Genomic DNA, 25,507 nt, shown 5'->3' on the forward strand with positions numbered 1-25,507 from the left:
ATGCACAGCACTGTGTGGGGTGACAGAACAACACTAAGTACTGAGCACTGCTGAGCTGCACTTGTATTTCTGCCCTTTATCTCTCAGCTTTTATTTCCTTCTAGGTGTAATGTGTGGCTGTTGAGCCTTTTATCCACTCGTGTTTGGTTGCTGAAAATGGGAAAGCTCAGAGACTTTTACAGAGTTTGACATTTTTTAAAGTAGGCTGAATACTCTGGCTATTGTGTAGTGTTAGCCTGCTTGGAGCAGTGACATGAAGACAAACAGGGTTGTTAAATTTGAATACATAGGTCTGCAGTGTTCTGTGCCCTGTTAAACCTAAGTGTAGCATCTGCTGAGGAAAGCAATTTCCTCTGGTCTTTTAAGGGTGCTTTTCTCCTGTTGCATTTCATTTGTGTCACTAAACTATGGTTTGAATTTAAAAAACTGCTTTATGATAAAACTGATCTGTGGCTGAAGTTTAGAAGGACCACAATAGGAGAAGATGATCTTACTTGATAACTTGGAAGCTTGTAGAGTTACACATTTTTAGAGACACTTTACAAATAATAGTTGTTTGAACAAACTTTGAACAAACACTTGTAGTGTCCAGGAAAAAAAAAGGCTACAATTGGAAAATTGCCCTGGAGACCAGTCAGCTTCTAGTATTTAGAAGTTCTTAATGGCAAAGGCAGACTCACTGTGGAGGGGCCCTTCCAACAGATGAAGACTCAGCTATTCAGAGCTACAACACTGTAAACAGAGCTGAAGCTTTACATAGCTAGGTGGGATAGCCCATTAATGACTCTAGCCCTCAAAATACTGCTGTGCTAGGGCTTGAATTGAAAAGCACTTAAATACTTGTTCAGGCTTCCCACATCCCTACACTCTCTCCCACAGCTGCCAAATACTCAATCCTATGCAGTGTACAGGGAGATAGCAATGACCACACAATGCAAAGTTTAAAACTTTCTCATCAGCATGAGACCTTTCTTTTCATGTTTTTTTCCCTTGCTTCCACAGACCCTTCCTTATTTGGTAGACCACGGAGAATCCGGTCCTGTCCGATGCAATAGGTGCAAAGCTTACATGTGCCCTTTTATGCAATTCATTGAAGGTGGAAGGAGGTTCCAGTGTTGTTTCTGCAGCTGTGTCACTGAGGGTAAGGTTTCTTCTGGAAATGCCCCTCTGGGCTCTACTGGAAAGGTCTTTGAACAAGATGCAAGCAAATCAGTTTTGATCATGTTATGATCATTTATAATGAATACTGTGATTTAGTATGTGTCTAGTCTTGTAAAAAATTATTGGAAGGCATGTTCAGTGTTCAGTTCTGAAATTGTGTTCAAAAAGGTGTTTATGTGTTGCAGTATTGTAGCAAATTTTTAATATGAGGTATTTGTAGCATAATGTGTGGTGGTTTAAAAGTCTATTGTATTTTCTTAGGGTATTTCAAAAGTACAGAGATTTTTAACAGGCTGAGATATAGGTCTAGCATGTGTTGGGACTATTTTTTTTCTCACAAAGCCTGCATACACTCCCTGTCCTGCTCACTCAGCAGCTGTATGAAGGGCTGTACCTGTAACAATTGAGCAGAGGCAGAAAAGGGAGGGATGTTGAGATGCTGCTGATGAAAGCAATATTGTGAAAACACAATGTAGTTGTACCTAAAACCTAATAACAATTTTTGTTTTCTCTGCAAATACCATGAGGTATTTCTTCTTTGCAAGTACCAAATTAACTTGTATGGGATGTTTACTTGGAGACAAGAGTGATAAAAGCTCATATGTAATCTTAATGACATGACTTTGTTTTCTTTTGAACTTTTGAAACTTGGAATGTTTAGAATAGTTTAAATGTGGTGAATAATGTCATTCCAGGTAATCTCATTTTAATCTCCCCTGGGGCTATATAGACAGCTATATAGGATTATATAGACAGCTCAGCTATAGCTGGAATAAATTTTGTCACCCGAGCAGTTCTGCAGGAGGGAGTGTCTGTCATGGTAGTTCTTGGGGCACAAGGAAAATGCTTTGTTTCTACAGCTGAGTTTTGTAGGCAAAAATTTAGCTTAACTCCCATTTTATTTTCTTATGCTTTGTACCAGCACAAAAGTATTGGGTTCTGGGCATGTGGTTGCACTTCTGCTCCTCCTTAATCCACTATAAGAAGGACTTTGTCTATTCTGATAAAAAGATTATGGGAGTCTGCACTCATAAGTGCCTGGAGGCTTCACTCTTGTGCAGCACAGGAAGGGAAGGAAAAACGAATTTATATAGCAAAATAAGGAGCTCAGGGTTTTAGTAAGCCTGACTTGAGTCAGTAATGCTCTAGCCTGTAGCTTGCCTCAAACTGTCTTTTAAGTAATTTGTTACTACGTATATGGGATGATTATATTTTTCCTTTGGACTAGATCCTTCAGAATAATCCTAAAACTGTAATGTAGTGATGTTTCTGATATGAAATGGAAAGGAGATTCAAGAAAAGTATAACAGTGACTATACTGTGTGCTCTCTGGTGCATGAGACAAACTGGAATAAGTTTGTATTGTTTTGTTTTAATGATATTCTTAAATTGTATTAATATTTTTAGTACTTGTGTGCTAGCCCAGAGTTCTAGTTCACTTTCCTGGAGTTTTGTTTGAAACAGTTGTTGTCGTGTTGGCTCTCTAGTTACAGTGTTTATTATGGGCATATCACTGAGTTTAAGGATTTTTCCTTTCCCAGTTCCACCTCACTACTTCCAACATTTGGATCATACTGGAAAGCGAGTAGATTTCTATGACCGACCTGAGTTATCACTGGGCTCATATGAGTTTCTAGCAACAGTTGACTATTGCAAGGTACAGTAGGATGTTTTCATTGCTCTTTTTATTTTCCTTTTAAAGTAAAAAGACTATTTTCTTGAAATAAGAAAGATATTAATTATCTGGGGATGATTTCTAGCTGGCAGAGATAATTAACAGCATTAATCCAGCCCACTTTATTGTGAAAAATTACATGCTTGTTTGCTTATTTACAAAACCAGTAGAGGTCCCAATCACACATGGCGTAATATAATTTAATAGCTGTCTCTGTATTTTTTTTTTTCTGGAGCTATATAAGGAGCTATAGCTGCACTTACCTTAGGAATTCTGCAGAAGGGATTCTTGTGCAATAGACCTTGGCAGAAAAGGGAATTGTAGGAGAGGTTCAATACAAATACATTAGTAACTATGCAATGTGCCACCTGTTCCACAAGGCAGACCTTACCTATTGATCTTCAGTTTCAAATTCAGCTGTAGTGATTAGAAGCAGAAGAAAAGTGTGGAAATGTATATTTCATAGCTGATTTGCTTTTAAATAAAGACTTAAATAATTGCCTCCCAAGGAATAGGGAAACTATGTGCAAGATATTTATTAAAGCAACTTATATCTCTCCTGAAATATTATGCTGAGAAAATAGATGCCTAAATGTTGTGAGTTGATACTGGTTGCCTTCTAATGCCTCTGCTTTACTTTGAGTTAAGCAAAAGTCCAATTATTTTCTAACAGCATAAGAAGAACTTCGAATCAACCAAGATGTGATCTTCACAGCTTTTTTCAAAGTTCTTATGTTTTGCTTTTGTTTTGAGTACATGTTTCAGTGTGACCTATAGACTTCAGAAAACTACTGACTAAAAGAAGTTTTTCATTCCCAAAGAAAGCCTGATTTTTAGAAGGAAAAGGTTGTAATCCTCGGAGAAGAAAATATTTTACTTTATATTGATGGAATCACCTATGACAAGTCTGGTCAGAGTCCAAAGTTTTGAGAACTGGCAGAAATCTTCCCTGTCTACTTTTCCAATCTAGTTTAGTCATATAAATGGATTACTTAGTAGTAACTGTTTTTCTCTGGTCAATGGTAAAGTCAGTCCAGGGCATTTAATACCAGTCCATTTCAAACATAGTATGATACTATGTCTGTTAGCTGGAAAAGGATAGGAGAGAGAGTTTAAGAAACAACTGCTGCTCGTGGTTACAGAGGTACATGAAAGCAACTAAGTTTTGACCAGCATTGATTTGTCTGTATTATGGAGCTGTTACATGAGTTGCATTACCTGGCAATAGTGTGATTTCTTCCCTCTCTTCCACAGAATAACAAGTTCCCTAGTCCACCTGCTTTCATTTTTATGATTGATGTGTCTTATAATGCTGTGAAGAGTGGCTTAGTGAGGCTAATATGTGAAGAATTAAAGTCACTCCTAGATTATCTGCCCAGGTAGGTATATTGTAAACTACTGTAGTCAATGCAAATGGGGGATGCTGTTATTTTTTCTCTTTAAAAAATGCTAGAAGTTTAAAAAATACTTGATAATCCTGTCAAGCTTTTCTTCAGAAAAAGGCCAAGCAAAACCCATCTTGGTGAAAATAAATTCTACTTCCTTTTATTTTTCCCTTAATGTGTTGGTTATATGTAATGGTTTGTCTATCTTCTTGGATGTGAAGGCAAGTATATCTCTTACAGGGAAGGGAACATGGAGGAATCAGCCATTCGAGTTGGCTTTGTCACCTACAACAAAGTTTTACACTTCTACAACGTGAAGAGCTCACTGGCACAGCCACAAATGATGGTGGTCTCAGATGTGGCAGATATGTTTGTGCCACTCCTTGATGGTTTTCTGGTGAATGTGAATGAGTCCAGGACAGTTATTGCCAGGTAATATCAATTGATTTACAATGTGTGTAGTAAAATACTTGTTTGGTGAATTCAAATGTTATGTGCTGAATTGTCATGTCAAGTCACTCCATGTACTTTAACTTACTCTTTGAGATTAAGCTGGTGCAGTAGGATGTGGAATGAAGGGCTAAGGGATTATTTGGCTCATAGTCCAGCTTGGCAGAAAGTGTATACAAGGGGATTTAGTGCAGAACGGCATTTCTGGGGAGGAAAAAAGGAAAAACAAACAAAATCCAAGCCAAAAAAAGCCCACCTAAAATAAAGCCACAACAAAACACAACCAGGGTGATGCAGAGTGAAAGCTGTAAGAATACTGAATCACTGTCTTTAATTCAACTGCTTAAATAACTGCAAACTGAGACAACAGGGGTGTCCAGTTTTGGTTCTGTAGAGAAAACAAAGCTGGATAGAGAAGATAAAATATGAAAGGAAAGAAGGAAGTTAGCGAAGTTTTGGCAAACTGATTACTGTGGTACTTGAAGTGTAATTAATCTGTGGTGTGTAGCTAAGTACATTTTGGGAAATAGGCCTGGAATTGCATGTTTTTAGAGAAAATTTCTAGCCTTTTTAATGTATTAAACAAGCCTAAGTACAAAACTGTGGGTTAAACCTATTAATCTTTGAGTAGTACACAAGATGCTTTGCAAACAGAGGCCAAATGTTACTAGTATTTCCTAAGAATTTACTTACCTATGTATATTGGAATACATTAAAAGATAAAAAACACAGAAGAGCTGTGGAATTGGCATCAGTTGAGGCTATACAGAAGACACTGAGGATATAGATGAGAGAAGCCAATGGAGAACAATGCAGCAATTTTTCCATAGATGAGATGCCAAATACTGTAAAAGTTACACAGATTTACAAACATGTTAGGGACTTCTGTTTAAATCACCTCAATCCTATAAATCATCAACTACAGCTGTGTGGCTTTTCTTATTAAATAGGATCTTGAATTGCTCTTTTATTTTTCTTATTCTTTGCAAGTTTGCTGGATCAGATTCCAGAAATGTTTGCAGACACGAGAGAAACAGAAACTGTTTTTGCACCTGTGATTCAAGCAGGGCTGGAGGCACTGAAGGTTAGTAAATGCATTTTTATGACAAATTATTTTCAGCCAAGTATTCTGAAGTTCATATTCTGCTAACACACACTAAAAAGACAATTCTAAAGATTTTGTAAGCTCCTTCTAGTAGATGCACTACATATAGGGAGTACTTGGCTCATTCTTGAAGTGCATGAACCTTCTGTTTTGTGCAGCTATCTATATGTTCTTTACCCAATTCTTTTTTAACTAATTTCAAAGGGCAAGAACATGACTTACTGTCAGTTGTTTGTCTGGGTTTTGCTTTAAACAATTCATAGAGCCTATGGGGGAAAAAAAAGCCTTCCAGCATTAAAAACCAGCTGCTGAAGTCTGTTAAGTCTCATGGAGGTGTTCCGTAGTTTGGTGTCTTTTTAATTCTGTACTCTGGTGGAATCTTAATAGGAGAGAATATCATCTGTCGAAGTTGCCAGCAGCAATGTGCTAAACAAGCAAACTTTTCCTAAAGTTCTTCCATTCTAGTACTTCATCCAGACAGAATTACATGCATGGTTTAACTCTGATTTGTATCTAGTGATCAAATTGATTCCTGTATGACCTCACCCCAAACTGGTGACACAGCTCTGTTTGTCTGTCACATCCGTCAGCGAATCATTTTAGTTGGAAGAGACTTTTATGATAAGCCCAACCTTTAACCCAGTACTGCTAAGTCCTCCACTAAACCATGTTCCTAAGTGACACTTCTACACATCTTTCAGATACCTCCAGGGTTGCTAACTCCACCACTTCCCTGGGCAGCCTGTTCCAGGGCTTGACAACCATTTCCATTAGAAAGTTTTTCCCAATGTCTAATCTAAAACTCCCCTGCTGCAACTTAAAGCCATTTCCTCTTGTCCTATCTCATATTACATGGGAGAAGATGCTGACTCTCACCTAACTACAGTCTTCTTTCAGGTAGTTGTAGAGAGCAAGAAGATCTCCCCTGAGCCTCCCTTTTGGCCAGGCTGGACAACCTGACTTCTCTTACTCACTCCTCAAGCAAGAACTGTGTTCCAGACCCTTAACCAGCTTCACCACCCTTCTTTGAACATGCTACACCATCTCAGTGTCCTTGTAATGAAGGGCCCAAAATGTCAAGGTGTAGCCTCACCTGTGCTGAGTACAGGGGGAATGATCCTTAAAAGTCTCTCTTAAACTCAGTTTCTGTTACATTTGTTCAATCAAGAAATGGTAAAAATTGCTAATTGACTTTTTACATACTGCATGTGTCAGAGAAAATAACTTATTAAACATTAGCTAGTGTTGGCATAGGGTGTTTAAAATTACTGATCTGTTGAAGCTCAGATTACAAAATTCTTTGCCATTTCTGTGACTTTTTTGCACAAATCCAGTAACTACAAATCAGGGAAGAAGACAATGCAACATGTTTGCACAAAACCTTTTGTATCTGGGTCCTGTTTTACTCTGTATCCTTCGAGAAAGTCCCTTTCTCCCCTCTGTGGAATTAGCACAAATCCAATAGAACTCAAACTTGCTCTTTGTAACTGACCAGTAATTTGTGCTCCCTCTGTTGGACACCAGTCACATAACCAAGTGACAGTGAGCCCATGTGTCTGGTAGAATCACCCTGACATTAAAAGAGTGATTGAGGTTGCTTGAATATTTGTTCTTAAATCACAGCTTCCCTTATAATTTTTGTTAATGTTTCTGACCTCTGTTGTTGCACTCACTTTCCTGCAGGCAGCTGAGTGTGCTGGCAAGCTCTTCATTTTCCACACCTCTCTGCCCATTGCAGAGGCTCCAGGGAAGTTAAAGAACAGGGATGATAGGAAACTGATCAACACAGATAAGGAGAAGGTAATAATGGTTTGCATAATCTTTACATAAGGGTGTATATTATGCTTTTTATGGACTAAAATAACTGAAACAGTATTAAAAAAATTACAAGGATAGCACATTCTGTAACTGTCCCAGCTAATATCATTTAACATTCCACTTTATCTTCTGTTCCCAAGCAGGGCTATGGAGACTTGACATCATAAGGACAGCTCTAGTCTGAGAGCAAGAAGAGTTAGCTCTAGATTATTACACAGGGTAAAATACCAAAATCTGCGTTAAAGTAAATGTGCTGAATTTGCAATTAAAGCAAAATGTGTAGTCATTTTCGTTATAATTAACAGTTCTTCAAAGGCAGAGTCAGGGAGAACTTAGATGATTCTACTTTCCCTGAAGAAAGATTTAAAGTATAAGAGTATTGAACTGGGATTATAAACTGGGTCTCACTTTCCTTTTCCTGGACAAACTTCTGATGTCATCTCTGATTTCCTTTCTTAGACTTTGTTTCAACCACAGACGAGCTTTTACAACAACTTGGCCAAGGACTGTGTGGCCCAGGGCTGCTGTGTGGATCTATTCCTGTTTCCAAACCAGTATTTGGATGTGGCTACGCTGGGTGTGGTACCTTACCAGACAGGAGGCTCCATTTATAAGTATGCCTATTTCCAGGTAGGAGTGACATTGACTCAGACTGCTGTCTGATCCAAGTAAGAATTATTGTTTAGCTGAGAGTTATTTTCTTAATAGTGGGAACCATAGTGAAGAAGTACTTCTTTGGAAGTAAATGGCTGCTTAAATTTCAAAATAATCAGCAAAATAATTTGGTAGCTTTGTGTCTTTATACAAACATCTCTGTTAATAACAAAACCCAACAGGAAGAGCTAGGCTGTTACCTCTTAGCACAATATTTTATTAGCAGGTCACTGAGCCTGATATCAGTGACTTTTAAAGTAAGACCACAGGAAGTGGTATCTGGTTTTAAATTACTTTATGGTTTATGAAGCTGGTGTGATTTTTGAAAGTGTGAAACTTCAGTTATTGCTTGCCTTCTAGCTGGAGACAGACCAGTACAGATTCCTGAATGACTTGAGAAGGGATGTGCAGAAAGAAGTGGGATTTGATGCCGTAATGAGAGTGCGCACAAGCACAGGTGGGTGTTAGCAGGGAGGAATCTTAATGAATCGGCCACTTCAGGCATGTCTCATGGGAAGAAAGAAATCTTCCTGGAGTTTAAAATACATAGTGACTAGCTATCCCGAAAGCTCTGCTAAAGCTTTGGAATTCTAAGACTTTTGTTGAGACTGCAAAGATCCCTGCTGAAATAGGAGAACTTGGTGTCAGAGTCAAAAGGCTGACTATGTTGGTATTCTGTTGAAAATGGTGGTTCATGTTGCATTTTTCCCTCTTTTAGGTATTAGAGCAACGGACTTTTTTGGAGCTTTCTATATGAGCAACACAACTGATGTAGAGATGGCAGGTCTGGACTGTGATAAAACAATAACAGTGGAATTCAAGCATGATGATAAATTGAGTGAAGATAGTGGTGCACTGCTTCAGGTGAGGGGGGAGGCTTTGTAAAAGAAGGGAGTTGGTAATTGAACTGAATTATTAGACACTTCTTCATGGAATTTTTTGTTCTTGCTTTGTGCATCTTACCATACTTTTCCAGCATACTTGTTCTGAGGATGACCTAGACTGCTTCAAACCACAGTCCTGTCTTCTAAGACCAGGTCCCTTAATACAGCTGCTAAAATTTCTGCTTGTTACCTTTCATTGACCCTGATTCTTAGCATGTACCTCTAGCTTATTGTCCAAGTCTTTTATGTAGTTACCTTTTTTGTTTTTACATCTGCATCCTAGCTTTTAATAAAGTATATTCTAACCCTGCCCTTCTTATTGTAGCAGGACCTCATTTCTGTGTCTCCTGGCATTTTTGTCTCCTGCAGTGTGCTCTGCTGTATACAAGTTGTGCAGGACAGCGACGGCTCCGCATTCACAATCTCTCCTTAAACTGCTGCACACAGCTTGCTGACCTCTATCGGAACTGTGAGACTGACACCCTCATCAACTACTTGGCTAAGTATGGTAAGGGTAAATATGGAAACAGGAATTGTAGCCTTAAACTACTGCTAAAATGCCTGTTTTGTCACCCAATGACACCTGTGTATTCCTCCCGCTTCAAATGTCAGGTGCCAGTTCTGATACTTCAGTCAGTTATGGGAAAGAGCATAAAGCTGTGATGATTGTATTGCTGCTTAGGACGAGACGTACAGATAGAGAGTGTAGGCTTATTCTTCATACAAATTATTTTCCAAATGTTTTTAATAACAGTTTGTATTGCCAGCTGTCTGAATTAATCCTTATATTTGTTTTTGGGCTGTTCTAGTTCATTCCTTAATTGTTGCAGAATTTTGCTTTCACAAGAAATGGTGGCCCTTGTTCATAGATATGAGTTAAATGTCATACACTTATGCACTGTACCCTATTTACCCTTTCTAGCTTGCAGTAAAAGCCTAGAAATCCAACAGAGATTGAGAGTTGTGTATGTTGTTTGCCATTAAAATAAAGGAAACAGTCAATTTTCAGACCATTAATGGAAGATGGTCAGTCTATAAAAGGAGTTTTTATAGAACCCCATACTTTCAATTATTGTAAGTGTATTTTAAGTACATAGGAGATAGAGAGTTCAAGATTATGTAATAAAAGGTAGTAAATGAGCTTCTTCAGATTCTCAATAGGAACATATTATCATTTTCATACAAGTTTGAAGCGGGAAGAATAAAAGCTTCCATAAACAATATTTGTTCAGATTTCCTTCGTGGAAGTAGTGTTGGGGTTTTGGTGTTCTTAAACAATCACTTGACAGCAGTCCGTCTCTTTCCTCTCTCTGGGCAGCGTATCGTGGAGTCCTGAGTAGTCCAGTGAAGACTGTACGAGATGCACTGATCAACCAGTGTGCCCAGATCCTAGCCTGCTATCGAAAGAACTGTGCTAGTCCCTCTTCTGCTGGCCAGGTAAACTCCAGTGCTTTCACTTGAATCTCAGGCTTGGAAATTAAAAAGTGATGTCCAGCTTCTTCTTACTTAGCCTGCTCAAAAAAAGTCAATTCCTTTCCTCAGCAGAAATTTGCAAAGAGGAGACTCAGGAAACTAGATACACTACTACAAGTAAAGCTATAGCTGAGAATGGCTTCTTGGACATCTGTCTGGAGCGCAGGGAGCACTGCCTGCCTCGGGGAAAGGTTTTATGTTTCTTTTGCAGTCCATGATATAAGTAGACTATCAACTTTCACTCCTCATGGCTGTACCACACTTTGTTGCTTCATGCCAGTCTCTTTTTGTCAAACATAAGCTTATTCAGCAAGACAGCTGACCAGCTTCTGTCTTCTTGTGACTTTTAGCTCATCCTCCCCGAATGCATGAAGCTGCTTCCTGTGTACTTGAACTGTGTGTTGAAGAGTGACGTTCTGCAGCCTGGCCCAGAGGTCACAACAGATGACCGTGCCTACATCCGTCAGTTAGTGACATCCATGGACGTGGCTGAAACTAATGTTTTCTTTTATCCCAGGCTTTTGCCCCTGGTGAGTAATTCAAGATCTGCTTAGCACTTGAGGCTTGCTGTTGTCTCACTGACTCATCTTAAGGAATGGCATTTATATTTTAGCAAGGGAAAGTGATTTGAGAAGTATTTGGGGATCTGCCGTCTGGGATATTTCACTTCATTTTGCTCAGCATTACTGCACCTTGTGAATTTCTCGGGGGATACTTTTTTCCTGAGCTGTAAGCATATGACTAGTGACAGATAAGACACTTTTGACCCTTTCATAGTCTTTTTTAAAAGTCCTAAGGCTTACAACTTTGTGTAGTAATTTTCATTATTGCAAGGTAACTCCACATACTGTTCTGACTTTTCATTACCATAGTTGCTGGAATAACGCTCAAAACTGATTACATTCCTACTCCAGGGGGTGATATTTGAACTTGAGTCTTTCCACAGAAGCCTTGTGTTCTCTTTTGCTGACCAAGTCTCTTAACTGCTTCTGTGTCATTTTGAGTAAGAAAACTAAGGAAAATTCTACTTCAGTCACAAGATTGACTACTTCTTGAGAGTCCTAGAAATGAGAAAATCATTGGTGTCTTTGTGGCAGAAATTTTCAAGACTTCCTAAAATGTTCTTTTTTTATAACTTTTATTTTACTTCAATTTTTATTTCCCTGTAAAACAGACCAAAGCAGATGTTGACAGTGATTCCTTGCCAGCAGCCATTCGGAACTCCGAGGAGCGTCTCTCCAAGGGTGACATCTACCTGCTGGAGAATGGGCTGAACATCTTTGTGTGGGTGGGAGTCAACGTGCAGCAAAGCCTGATCCAGAACCTTTTTGGAGTGTCATCCTTCAGTCAAATTAGCAATGCCTTGGTGAGCTGGATGGCAGTGCGGGAGCTAGAGTCTGTGATAGTCACCCAATACTTAAAACTATGAGAAAGCCAGCAGAAAAAAATAGCATTTCATTTTCATTAATAGAAATGAGAGAAGCACAGATGTGTGAAATATTGATAGTCTGGGCATGTCAGGCATGCTTTTGCCTAGGTTTATTTGACAAGTCATATCATTAACAGTGAAGAGAAAAGTTGATATCTAAATGGAATATATAATTGATGTTTAATTCTGATTTCATGTCATATTCTTTTCTAAGTAGTCGAAGTTCAAGAGACTGTATGCTAATGGGGTAGATATTTCTCTACCCTTTTACAGTATGCCAAAACTGCCGACTTCTGTTTAACATTGCTCTATTTCCCAAGACTAATGGAGATTGGATATCTTTCATTCCAGAGTACCCTGCCAGTCTTGGAAAACCCCTTTTCAAAGAAAGTGCGGTCTGTTGTTGATATGCTTCAAGGGCAGAGATCCCGCTACATGAAGGTAAAAATGTCCCCCATTTACAGCTTTAAATCCCCTTCTCTCTTAGTAGAGTCAGGTGATGCCTGGTGATGCTGCAGTCCTGAACTTACTCTTCCCAATCTCATAAATGTTATTTGAGGTTTTCAAGAATCTGAAAACAAATTTCACTAGTTTTGGAGTTTTGTGCTTACCGTAGTTCTAAAACTTCCTTTTTTCAGACCTATTACAATACACTACTATATGAACTACATAGATGGTATTTTCCTTCTGTTTAGAAAGCATTGAGGCTTACCCCAGCTAAGTTACAGAAGTCAAAGCACATAAGCCATATATGCTGTGATTCTGGCTGGCTAAGTTTGGAGTTTTCAGCATTTAGCTTTTTGCTCCATTTTGCCCATGAAGATGTATTCTAATAGCTACTCACTATTGGTTTTGTTCTTGTTTTGTTTGGTTTCTTGTAGTTGATAATTGTGAAGCAAGAAGATAAGCTGGAAATGCTGTTCAAACACTTTCTAGTGGAGGACAAGAGTCTGAGTGGGGGGGCTTCATATGTGGACTTCCTGTGTCACATGCACAAGGAGATTCGGCAGCTACTGAGCTAGAGGAGTGAGTGGTGCTAGAACTCAGCAGTGACATTTCAGTCTCCACTAATGACCTGATCAGAAGGCCCAGCGCCCTCAAAAAGGACAACATAGAAATCTGTACAATTCCATAATTTTTAATACACATTGCATTAGCAGAAATCCTTTCAACCTTTCCCAATCCCATATGAGAGATGAAATATTTTCCTGGTGAGGGCTAAAAAAAGAAAAAGGCCTTTGATACCAGGTCTTTTACTTGCATCTAAATTGTTTCCTGTGCTTGGCAGGAGTTCACCCCCCACCCCACCCCATGCTCGCTAATCCTGTTGTAATGAATGTAGGGTTTTTTTCAGTTCACTGTACATGATTCAACATTGGGTGAAAAGCGATAACTCTTCAAAACTTCTGGTAGCTGCTGTGCATTTGTGTGGGTGTGTGTGCATGCTCCAAGTGTGAAGAGGATGCACAGGTGGGGAGGGCAAGAGGCAGGTCAGGTGATGGGAGCTGGAGCAGCCAAACATTTTGTGTCTCCTTTAAAGAGGGAAACATGATCTGTCAGAGCACAGATGTATCATGTGGCTGTCCAAACCAGAAAGCCATGAAACATGAAATGAGTGGTAAGCCAGGAGGCAGCAGGGCAAACTTCTCTCCACAATCTTCCCTGTACTATAAGTTGCTGTGCAGAACTGTAATGGAGTAATCAGTAGTTAAGTGGGCAAAAATAAACAGCTTCTGGGCAGTGTAGGGGTAGAGATGGTACTTCCTGTTGACATGTGTGGTGACTCCTTTCCTTCTCATTGCACGGCTCTGTATTGTCCTACTCAAGCCATGTTCCATGACCTCTCCTGCAGAGTTTACCTGTCTGTCAGATGGTGGTGGGAACAAAAGCTTTTTAACCTTAAGCAGAAAATACCTTTAACAAGGTGACGAGGGACTGTGTAGGAACTGAATGATAAGGAAGTGGCCATTTTCAACCATATTTTTGTGAATCATAGCCAACAAACAGGAATTTGATTTATACTGACATGAATTTGAGAGTGCTTTGTACCCTGGAACACAAGGAAGGGGATACAAAACCTTAAGATTTAGACTACTGTAATAGGTATTGCAAGTACCTGATTTTGGCTATTGACAGCACCTGGGCCATAGCAAAGAGTTTCATTACTGGATGTTTATACCCTCCACATTCTGTCTACTGATCAGCTTGCACAAAACCTTTTATAAGCCTGTTTGTTAAACTAAAATACCTCAGACAGATTAATCCATCTGCTTTGGCTGCTCTGCTGCTCCATTTTGCAGGGGTGGATGAGAAGACTCCTGTGAAGAAGGAGCTAGTGTAATCAAATTCAGAATTCTAAGGGCTTTGTTTATTTACTTTTGAAAGGGGGCTTGTATATTTTAACTTGAACACTTAACAGGTGTTCTTCCAGTACCCAGGAGTTTAAGCTACCAATAGCACTAAAAGTGAAAGGAAGAATGTGGATGGATTAGAGAACATGTTATCTGGGCTTGATATTTCATAGGAAAGTCCTTGTTAAGATCAGAAAAATATCTGGCTGTGGTTTTAGGTCCATATCCTGTAGCATGTATATAAATCCATTTCTCTTCTAATGCTGCTAGTTTGTCTTCCCTCCCATCACTACACAGAAAGGGGAACATGAAAATTGTAATGTAGAAACTCTTTCAAGATGTAGTTGACAGAACTTTCAGCGGTTTTGTATGAATGTGGCTGACTTTTTACTCCACATACTGCCTCCAACCAAAAAATCTAGAGGATTTTTAATCAGAGGGGGAAAAAAGAACTTCCCGGGAATATAATGCACAGCAACCACAGACTTCCACAAATACTAATTTCTAGTATTAATATTGGGGGGTGGAAATGAAATCATGAATGAACCTTTCATTTTCTTCACTTGTTTTTCCAATGCATCTTTTAATTTGTAAAGAAATAAAAATATATTAAGATGTATTTTATGTCATTGTTAGTAAATAAACACTGCTTATTTTTCCAAACCCTGTATTTTGCGGGGAGGGGGGAAATGGGAAGGGCTGAAGTCTAGCTCATTGATCCTTTACAATCCAATCTTTGCTAACCAAGTTCAGTCTTTCTTTTTTTGTCATTGTTATTATTCGCACTGAATGATAAGAAATTCAACAAGAGTCAACAGACAAAAGGTACTGTTTAATCTCAGTGTTCCTTTATTTAGCTGATTGGTTTTTGACTTTCTGCCCTGTCTGAACTTCCATTTCACAAAGAAATTCCCTTTTTTTGCTGACACAGCTTGAGTCATTGACTGGGTGGGGGGTTTTTTGGTCTACTTAAGCAAATATTGCCCTTACCTTGTGACAATGTCAAATTAATGACTTCAGCAGTCTTAAAAGAGCTCATATTTCAGAATTAAAGGTACCTGGATGAATTGGTTGGGGTTTTTTTTGGGGTTTTTTTGGTTTGTTTTTTTTTTTTTTGTTTTTTTTTTTTTTTTTTTTTTTGTTGGGTTTTTTTTTGGTTTGGGTTGTTTTTGGGTTTTTTTTTGTTTTTTGGGGTTTTTTTTTTTTTGGTTGGGTTGTGGGTTTTTTTGCTGGGAGTGTTGCTAATTGCAAAAATAAAAGTTCAGCGTGAACTGGCAGTGTTATCTTGACTGTACCCATGAATATTGCTGTTGTACAGTTTGCTGATAGCCTTATAACAATGTGTATGAAAGCACAAGACAATCTTTGCTAAATATCCAATAATACTAAATTTGCTGTCGAATATTTTTGACGTTCCTCTCCTATAGAATGTACATTATGTCCAGAATCTGCCACAGAACTGGTGTGATAATGACGGGCTTTGTGGATCTTGTACATTAATTGTGTGGAGTAAATTGTGCAGCACATTCTGATGCTTGTGGAAATTGCTGTGGAGAGCCCGTGTCTGTTACCTTCTCTCCAGGCCCAGGTGGAGGACACTGTGGTGCTGTTGGAGCAGGCCTAAGCAGTGTCTACACCTAACTTTTCAAAGGAAAGGAAAACTATTCCCTCTTTAACTTGTTTTTAACATAGCTGAAAATACTTCTTTGCCTTGTGTTCATACTAACTAATGTCCTGTATTATAACTGATAATTCATGAATATTATATTGTCTATTAAGAAGTTAATGTGAAGCTTTTAGCAATTATGTAAATAAGCAACTGAGGGGTAATTCTAGAATATGTCTGTTGGATTTACATAGCGTAGCACAAACCACTTTCCCATTTACAGAATATTTTAATACTGTAAAAATTATTCAAGGTTTGTATAGAAAAGCAGCTGTCAAGGGAGCTTTAAAATTACCTGTAGATATTAAAAAACAAACAAACAAAAACCCAACAACCACAAACCCCAAAAACCTTAACATAAGATTTCTGTTAGTAAAAGTTGTTTCCTGTTCCTTCCCTTTATGGTGTCCAACAGGAGCTGAGCTGGGGGCTCTTTCTTGTAACAGCTGCCCCCTTGCTTGGTCCAGGAGCCCTCTCTCTGCAGGTGCGTTCAGTCGCGGCGTGCTGTGCCTTCGGGGAACAGCTCGGCGTTACCGCTGTCTGCTGCAGGTACTGCGGGACCGGTGTTAGCGCAGATGGATGCAGAGAGGCTCACGGCAGCTTCAGCCATTGTACAGTGGGGTTGGGAGTGAGCTGCCAATAGGTCACCGCGTCGGGCCGCTGCAGCAGGGCTGGCGTTGCCCCTCCGAGCCACTTGAAAGGCGCGCTGACAATCGGACCTGAGAGGGGCGGGGAAGGCGGTGCCGCTCCCGTCCGGCCCCACTCCGGCCTTTCCCCGCCCCGTGACGGCACCATCGGAGGCGGGCCCAGCGCCGCTTCCTGGGGCGGGCCCGGGGCTGGCGGGCTGGCCATGGGGGGCGCCGGGCCGGGGTGGGGGCCCTCGGGGCTGTGGGTGACGCTGGGGCTGGCCTGGAGCGCGGCAGTGGCTGTGGCCGCGGAGGAGCCGGCCGAGCCGTGCGGGGCGGACGGGTGGGCGCAGGACGCCGTCCCGCCGGGCGCGGCCTTCGTCGCCGCCGCGTCGTACCGCGGGCCCGGCAACAACGACACGCGGAGCAACAAGGAGCTGCCCATCCTGCTGTGGTGGAGCGGGAGCCTCTTCCCCCACTTCCCCGGCGACACGGAGCGTATCGACTGCCCCCGCGGCTCCTGCCTCGTCACCCGCAGCCGGCGGGTGGCCCGGCACCGCCGCACCAAGGCGCTCATCTTCTACGGCACCGACTTCAGGGCGTACGAGGCGCCGCTGCCCCGCCTGCCCCACCAGACCTGGGCGCTCTTCCACGAGGAGTCGCCCATGAACAACTACGTGCTCTCGCACTCGCCCGGCATCCGGCTCTTCAACTACACGGCCACCTTCCGCCGGGAGTCCGACTACCCGCTCACGCTGCAGTGGCTGCCCGGCACCGCGTACCTGCGGGCCCAGGCCGTGCCCCTGGCCGAGAAGGACGCGTGGCGGCGGAAGGGCTACGGCCCCGTGCTGTACATGCAGTCCCACTGCGATGTGCCCTCCGACCGGGACCGCTACGTGCGGGAGCTCATGAAGTACATCCAGGTAGGTGGGCTGAGTGCACGGGGAAGCTGTGGCGTGGGGCTGCTCTCGGAGCTGGGAACACCTGGCTGCTCCCCTCTACCGCCTCGTTTTAATGGGGTTTGTTTGTCCTTGTTTTTAGCCAAGACGCGAATCATAACGGATGCATGCTGATTGCAAGCTGGACAGAAAAACTAGTTGTATTCCTTCCCAAAGCGTGATCTAGACTACACCGCATGTCAGTAGGTAGGCCTGATGCAGATGTTAGATGTGGAGTTGGCCGCACTCGGGATCAGTCACAAGCTGGGCAAAGCCTGAATAAGTTCGCTCTTGCGGATCAAGTGCCAGAAGTTGCTGAAATCTCTGGGTTTTGAAGTTAGCATACAGGAAGGCTGTCCCTTTAGAAGCCTCGCTCCCGTTTGAAAGTACAGGAGTGAAGTTAAAAGGCAGGTTGCTCTGTTGTGAGAATCTGCTCCTTACCTGTGTTGTGGTAGGACCATATTGTTTCTATGATGGCTTGTACTGCTATGGTACAGCTGATGGTGAGTAGCTTCATAAAGTAAAGTAATGGTTCTTCCAAGCAGGAAAAACTTCATTTTTTCTCTTAAAAAGTGTGAAGGATATTAGATTGATTAAAAAAAAATGTTTTTAGACTTTGCCAGAGACTTTTTTTCCTAGTAGTTTCTGTTGTTTCTATGGGTCATGATTCAGTTACTGTGTAAGGTCAGGTCATCATGTACTGAGTAGTGAAGCAAAGGCAAAATAATTTTTTAAAAATTACTGTCTTCTCAAAGTATGGTGCAGGTTCCAGCTCAAGCATGTTCTCTTGTATTTTTAGACAGTATTTTTTTAGCGCCTTGTATCAGTTTTTCTCAGTCTAACAATTGAAAAATTCTGTCAGCTTGCTGAGACTGGCTGGAACTCTGTGTAATAACTGTTTGGAAGAGCACTATGTCTCTTAAGTAGAAAGAGAGTCTTTAAATTGACGTAGAGTCAAATGCTATTCTTTACTTGCCGGTTTCTGTTTTGTTCAGAAATACATTTCTGGGTGGCATCTGCGTGCTCCCCTCACCCCTCAGTTTGTAGTGTGGCTAATGTTGCTTTTGGAACTCAGCACTTGGTTTTCCCTAAAGCTTGTAGAACTTGGACTCTAGGAGTAGTCTCAAGAGGAAGACCTTGGAGTGAAAATGAAGCTAAATTAATACTAACTGATCCAAGTTAGGAATTTTACAAGAACCACAAGGTCTGAAAACAAGTTCCAGGGGAACAAATCACTTTGTAAAGATGCTGTTTGTTATTTTAGGTTGACTCCTATGGTAAATGCCTGCATAACCGTGAGCTCCCCAGTGAGCGACTGAGAGACACTTCTACAGCCACTACAGAAGATTCTGAATTTATGACTTTTATTGCCAGGTACAAGTTCCATCTGGCCTTGGAGAATGCCATATGTGATGACTACATGACAGAGAAGCTGTGGCGTCCCATGCATTTGGGTGCTGTCCCAGTGTATCGAGGCTCCCCAGCTGTGCGGGACTGGATGCCAAACAACCTCTCCATCATTCTTATAGATGATTTTGACAGCCCCCAAGAGCTGGCAAAGTATCTGGATTTCCTGGACAAGAATGGAGAGGAATATTTGAAGTATTTAGAGTATAAAAATGCTGGTGGAATCAAAAACCAGTTCTTGCTAGAGAGCTTGGAGAAGCGGGAGTGGGGTGTAAATGACATGACTCTGCCCAATTACCTGAATGGCTTCGAGTGTTTCATCTGTGACAAGGAGAACACCCGGGTCAAAGAGGAGCAGGAACACAAGAAGTCTCATGGAAAAATTCCAGCTCCCAGACCTCATATAGCTCAGTTCAAGCACATGGGATGTCCTATGCCAACCCCTGGGTTTGGAAGTGTTGAAGACCTCTCTGGTGGAGACAGGTAACGTGCCAATATTATGCTTTTTGAAGGGAGAAAAAGCTTCAACGGGAGCTGTAAATTTAATAACTCTTTGTACTTCAAGGAGCTCTTGTTACTTCTCCAGTTACATTTTGTATTACCTCTTGTGTGTGGTGTAGGGGCTCCTGCTAATACTGTGTCATGCTGAGGCTGAACGAGAGGCTTAGACAGTGGTGCTAGCAGTTAAAGTGGAGTGTGACACTCAGGATATTCTGTTAAAATGCTCTGTTACCTCAGGCAATGGGGTTATCCTTTGTCTATCTTGGCCTCTTTGCTTGAGGGAGGGATGTTTTTCAGTACAGTGATGGTAAAGCACTTGGCAGCCCTCAGACAAAAGCAGCTCTGTAACTCTACAAAGTACTGCGTTACAGTGGGGTTGCCAATGTTCACTGCAGGCCCGGTTGACTCCTGTAGACTTCAGAGCAGAAATTAGGCTCACCCACAATACAGGACTTAATGCTGTTTTGTGCAACAAAACACTGGCTGTGTTCGAGGATGCCAGTTATTTAGAAGAGGGACTGTGCAGGACAGAAAACAGATTGAGCAGCTTCTTGTCCCTTGTTTTCTGTTGGTTGACTGATTTACAGGAGCTTGTTTATGGTAATGCCTTTTCTCAGTCTCGGCAGTGAAATGGCTTTTTTCTTTGTAGTGTGCTGTGCATTGCCCTACTCTGGAGAGTTCATAGCAGGTCCAGCTCCATAGGTTTTCTGTTTGAGCATCAGGTGGCAGTAGAGAAGTACCTGTGGAGGCACACACAGAATTGCTGCCGGTCCCACGTGCAGGCCCAGGTGCTTCCATCATTCTTCACAGAGGTCATCAGCAGGGAGTTTTGAACAGCTGGTCCATAATTCAAGCAACAGTTTCATCCCAGGGAAGTTTTCGTGTCTCACTGTTACTCTCCTCATCTGTAGGCATGAGATGTGTCTAGAAAAATTGTTCAGGGGAAGCTTTTACATTCACTGCTATTTACTTTATAAAGATATGTGTCCATAGTTCCCAAGGCATGATCGTGGGCATCTCCTGTTAAATACAGTAGTTGCTGTCTGATAAGCATCTAAGCTTTATCCATTTTTATTTGCAAAATGAAACATGACTACTTATAATTCTAACTGGTGTAATAATAGCATAAAATTGCCATCAAAACGTTAGTTAAGCATACCCATATTTTTGTCTGAGTTTGACAATAATGTTATTTAACAGTGTGTTCAATTTAGATGAATGCCTACTGAGCCAGTCTGTGGAGTGTTTTGTTAGTTTAGAAAAACATTATTGTGAAACAATGACACAGATGTAGTGGGGATACAAGTGCTAGACTGTGTGCAACATGCAAGGTCTGACTATAAACACATTGTGACTTGTGGTTCTGGAGCCTTCTGAACTCAGAGGACAACAAAGGAGTTTATGTTAGAGCATATACCCAGTTTACAGTAAGGTTACACTACATATTTTCATGCTCTGTAATCTTTATTCCCAGATGTAATTTGTTTTTAGGGTTGAAAAATATGCTGAATTGTCAGAATGCTGCTGCAATCAGAATCTCTCTCTATGTAGGTGTATGTAGCTGGAGCACTATTACACCTTCAGCTGTATGTGTGGGGATGTGGTTTCTCAGTCCTTATGCTTGCAGCTTCACTTGTATTTGGACTGCTGGGTTTCACTCCCAAGTAAGCTTAAGGAAGAAAGCTGTAGAACAGGCAGTTGTATGTGTCAGGTTGTGGTCAGTCACAACAATCTACTCTCAAAATAATATAAGTACTCTGTGATAGATTTTATTTTAATAGAAGTTTTTATTCTCTGCAATTAGTAATTTAGTCTCTGTGGTTAACACGGTAGTGATAGTATATACTGATACTTCTAGAATATTGTAAAGCTAACAGTGAACTTATATTTGCTACAGAGAATTTTCAAAGCAAGTTTCTTTAAATGACTTAGAGCACAGTGGCACACTGACAACATACTTTGTTGTGACCATCTCTGGGCCTGTTTTCATCTTAAGGGAAAGAAAAACATGGTTTCAGTGCTATTGCAGCTGCAGACTGATTTGGGGCTTTTAATTATTTGTGATGATGTCTCTCTTTTTGTTTCAGTTGGAAAGAAATGTGGCTGCAGGATTATTGGCAAAGCCTTGATCAGGGTGAGGCCCTCACTGCTATGATTCATCGCAATGAGTCTCATCAGGGAAGATTTTGGGACTACATGCATGAGATTTTTCTGAAGAGGACAAGGCAACACTGACCCATCTTTGTAAGAGCTTGATTTGAAAATTGCATTGAAAGTTGAGACTGTGAATTCTTACTCACTTCAAATGTTTGCCTTGAAAAAACAAAACCAAAAAACTCACAATTTTTTCTGGTGCACGAAGTGAGTAAGTTTCTGTTATGATTGGATTTCAGCAGTGGAAACGTTAGTAACTGCTTTGGTTTGAGTTTCAGCTCTGTGGTGTGAAGCCACTCCTGGCTTGCAGGTGTCAACATGTGGGGCAAAAGAGGAATTTACTCTCCTTTTGCATTTGCTGTATGTATATTGTGTCTTACATGACTTCAGGCTCTTGCTCAAGTGCCCTAAGATATTTCAGGGATTTTTTTAAGTCTTCAGAATATTAGTTGTTTTTTTAAGTATTTTATCAATCACATATTCTCTTCATTAAGATGTACTTTTAGTTGCTATTAACAAATGGCTTTTCCAGTGAAGGAATTACAAAAGACACATCTGTGAAGAGCAATCGTGCCTTATGAAATTGCTGCAATAAAGTCTCTTCTCCCCAAGTAACATGCCTCAGATACTGCTCCTTTTCAAGCTAACTGAATAACTGTGGGGAGGTCACTTAACTCTCTGCCTAATTTTCCTCTTTTGATGACTTAGCAGGTCATATGTGCAATGGAATGGCAGAACAAATTATTTAAGCTGCAACTTTCAACCAAGTATTTCACACCAGAAAGTGTATTACCTGATATTGCGTAGAACAAAATAAAAGTCTATACTTTGGCTCTTTTAAGTTTCCATCAAATCTGAAATCTGCAATCTCAATTTACTGTTACCTCCTTAATGCTAGCAATTCAGAGGCCTTGGATTTTTTCCTTTTGAGTATATGCAGCTTTCTGCCAAGACAAATACATTTTCACAATGGTGCCTTTGCAGTGGACTCTGCAGTTTGGATACAAGTCTTGAAGTCTTTGTGTGCTGAAATGGGTGATCAGAGCCAGGTGCACTGAGGTGGTTTTGTATCTCTGCTGACCGTAACACATTGTGATAATGGTCTGTGACCAGAGTTCCTGAGTGACAACTTGTGGACTGATCTTCCTTGCTGCATAGCCTGTATTGCTTACAGGTATAAATAAACTCCACTGTTCCCTGCCAGAGTGGGTATCTTTCTGAAATAATTGATCTTGCAGTGGAGGGAAACTAATTAATTCAGCGTCAAAGGTTTAAATGCACAGGCAAATATAGCCACGCTAGTGATGTCTCTGATGGTATAATGCTATTTTCTTTTTTCATTTCCCCTCCTTCAGAAGTTAACTACTGACTAAAGAGCCAGAGTTTATCTGTGCTTAAGACAGTTTCTTGGTAATGAAAGTCTACAGTCTGTTGTGTAAATTGATTTTGTAAGACAGTTTTTGCAATTGCTATGGGAAGTTTGATGTCTGTCAGTAAAAGTTAGGAACAGCAGTGACTCTACATTCTCTTCCTAATTACATCACTGTCTATTCCTTAGTGCTGTGTGCTTAATATCTTTTTCTTTCCACTCAAATTCCCCTTTATAATGTTATAGATATGGGATTACAGGTATAATACCAGTATAGGTAATGATCATCTCCATGTTTGCCTCTCAGGTGACAGAAAAATATTGCCATGTTAAAATCAGGGCACCTTGACAGCAAAGACTTCAGACCCATGACTATCACTGGATTTTTATAAATGTAGAAAATGCATACAGTGTACATTGTTCTCACCTAATTGTTTTTAGGAGAAGAATGTTTTTTATCTCTCTTCTCTAATAACAGTAACAAGTGATTCTTCAGCTAAAATGTATTTATCAGTTTAAATTCCTTTTTTTCAGTTATTCGGGAGACATGAATACCTAAGAGAATAATCGTTAAACTGGATTACTCAAATCAGATTAAAAATTATAGATGTGTATTCAGGATTGAAGAGGCCACTTGCTGGAGAAGTAAATTCAGATAAAACAAATTAAGGCTGCTTTAGTTCTGAATATTGACTTCTGCTAATCATGTTAATGATATTTAGGTAAATTGTTTGAATTAATGCCTTCATTGCATAACTTCATGTCTCTGTATAGAAAATAATTCAGTCTTCTTCAACTGCATTCTCTTAATTACCTATATCTCAAAACACTTTCTTATTCAAATGTTTGGTGGACTAGTCAGGAGAAATTGTGATCTTGCTTTTTGCACTAAACATAAAAAATAAGAACCAGGTACTAGCACATGCTACTTTTACTTTTTTATCCTGTAATTTAAGTAGATTTTTCAGAAGTGCAGCATTTATAGTAATTTCCAGGTCTATAATATAATGTATCTACTGTTGCCAAAATTGGACATGCTACATTGAATGCACTGTCCTTACATGAGTAACCGGAGGAAGTCCCAGTGTAAGTATGTGCATCAGCACTGCTCAGTCCTTGCTGAGTGATGTGCAAAGCCCCATTTTGTCTTCCTGCGCGCTAACAGTAGCATTGAAGATATGGTGATGCAAGCTGAATAGTAGCTAGCAAACTAGGTAAAAACTTCTTCCTTGGGGCCCTGATTTGTTCATTAGCTATTTCACAATAGTATTCCTTCACCACTATATACTTCATGTACTCAGTATATTACAATCAACAGCCAATAAGGTTATTTTGTTGGTCCTGCAGGCTTGCTTTGTTGCTTTGCTCTGTGTCTGTACTACAGAATGCTGTTGCTTTGAGCTTGATGACTGTTGCCAAGCATGAGTATTTCTGATTTCCATCTATCTTCTTAAAGCATGTGTGGAAAGAGTACAGATCTGAAAGTAAATTGATTACAGATATTCTGTGGGTTTTGTCTGGTTTTCAAAGTACCACTTCCAGTTTGTAGTTGAGTCACAAGTCACTTGATAGCTTTCTTTTCTGAGTTTTTAGTGTCTTCCTAGGTTTAACTGTTTTTTACAGTCTTACAGGTGGTGAACTTCTCAAAAGGTAGTGAGTATTAGCTACCACTCTTAGCTGTGAAGCTCACCCAAGCCTTGTTTCTTTTGTATCTGCAGTGTTTTTTCCTGTAGTCATAGATCATACTAGCATAGATCATCTCCTCTATGTCACAGTACTTCCATGATTTATAAACCATGTGTCTGTGGCCTCTATTAATACAGTAAATTTATTTCACTTTTTATGTATGGTGTGTAAGAATTAAGGAATATTTATTCAGTGCATGGTTGGAATACTTTGTGTAGCTGCCAGGCAAACTCTGCAGGGACAGGAGAGGTGGGAATCCTGCCCAGCTGGATAAAGAGTTGTGGTTTCAGTTGTGTTCAGTGCTGCTGACTGACCTTCACAGCATCTACTGCTCTGCACAGCAAGGACTACAAAACGTTGAGTAAACATTTTGCCATGGCTTTGCTTTCATTCTCTCCTGTTATTTGGAGGAGACAGGAGGAGAAGCTGGGTCTCATACCCTTGAAGAGTTTGCTGTTAATTTACTTAATAATGCATTTGAAAGGATTGCTATCTAGTGCCAATGTGTACTGCCAGTCGTGGCCAGAGTGAATTCAATTTACCCTCCTAGTTGTCTTTCTGCTAATGCAAGTGTGTGAATGCAGACAGGGAGGAAGGTCACTACAGCATTATTATTTTAAGAAAAGTTTCCTGATTTCTGTTCTTGGCTAACTGGATTTCTCACTGCTTTAAATCCAGAGCAGCAAGATGGTGGCTGAATGTCATCACTCATATTGTGACTACTGAACGGCTACGTGATACTCAGACTGTGAACATGATAGATTCAACAGTGCAG

At 40.5% G+C, this 25,507-nt stretch overlaps 2 protein-coding genes across 7 annotated transcripts in view; both read left to right on the plus strand.

Annotated features, from left to right (window-relative positions):
- The window catches only part of SEC24C (SEC24 homolog C, COPII coat complex component), a 36,546-nt gene extending 21,094 nt beyond the window's left edge, over nt 1-15,452 (plus strand). For all 6 annotated transcript variants that reach the window (XM_063163768.1, XM_063163772.1, XM_063163767.1 and 3 more), the window contains 15 exons: nt 1,003-1,141; nt 2,703-2,818; nt 4,091-4,215; nt 4,462-4,653; nt 5,662-5,755; nt 7,460-7,576; nt 8,054-8,224; nt 8,609-8,705; nt 8,967-9,112; nt 9,502-9,640; nt 10,451-10,569; nt 10,956-11,135; nt 11,780-11,971; nt 12,386-12,475; nt 12,916-15,452. In XM_063163768.1, the coding sequence (XP_063019838.1) occupies nt 1,003-1,141; nt 2,703-2,818; nt 4,091-4,215; nt 4,462-4,653; nt 5,662-5,755; nt 7,460-7,576; nt 8,054-8,224; nt 8,609-8,705; nt 8,967-9,112; nt 9,502-9,640; nt 10,451-10,569; nt 10,956-11,135; nt 11,780-11,971; nt 12,386-12,475; nt 12,916-13,056 (2,058 nt within the window). In that variant the 3' untranslated portion in view covers nt 13,057-15,452. The remainder of the gene's footprint in view (nt 1-1,002; nt 1,142-2,702; nt 2,819-4,090; nt 4,216-4,461; nt 4,654-5,661; nt 5,756-7,459; nt 7,577-8,053; nt 8,225-8,608; nt 8,706-8,966; nt 9,113-9,501; nt 9,641-10,450; nt 10,570-10,955; nt 11,136-11,779; nt 11,972-12,385; nt 12,476-12,915) is intronic.
- Nucleotides 15,453-16,901: 1,449 nt separating this feature from the next.
- On the plus strand, nt 16,902-22,521 carry FUT11 (fucosyltransferase 11). Its single transcript, XM_063163774.1, has 3 exons — nt 16,902-17,600; nt 18,880-19,505; nt 21,611-22,521. The coding sequence occupies exons 1-3, from the start codon at nt 16,902-16,904 to the stop codon at nt 21,756-21,758; spliced, it is 1,473 nt and encodes a 490-aa protein (XP_063019844.1). The 3' UTR covers nt 21,759-22,521.
- The last annotated feature ends 2,986 nt before the right edge of the window (nt 22,522-25,507 follow it).

The sequence above is a fragment of the Melospiza melodia genome, chromosome 9 (assembly GCF_035770615.1).
Source record: "Melospiza melodia melodia isolate bMelMel2 chromosome 9, bMelMel2.pri, whole genome shotgun sequence".
NCBI classification, from domain to species: domain Eukaryota; kingdom Metazoa; phylum Chordata; class Aves; order Passeriformes; family Passerellidae; genus Melospiza; species Melospiza melodia.

Bases quoted from the DNA above. Each gene is read 5' to 3' on its own strand.
- FUT11 (XM_063163774.1), top strand. From the start codon at position 16,902: ATGGGGGGCGCCGGGCCGGGGTGGGGGCCCTCGGGGCTGTGGGTGACG. The intron at 17,601-18,879 runs GTAGGTGGGCTG...TTGTTATTTTAG, and splicing joins AGCTCATGAAGTACATCCAG to GTTGACTCCTATGGTAAATG. The intron at 19,506-21,610 runs GTAACGTGCCAA...TTTTTGTTTCAG, and splicing joins GACCTCTCTGGTGGAGACAG to TTGGAAAGAAATGTGGCTGC.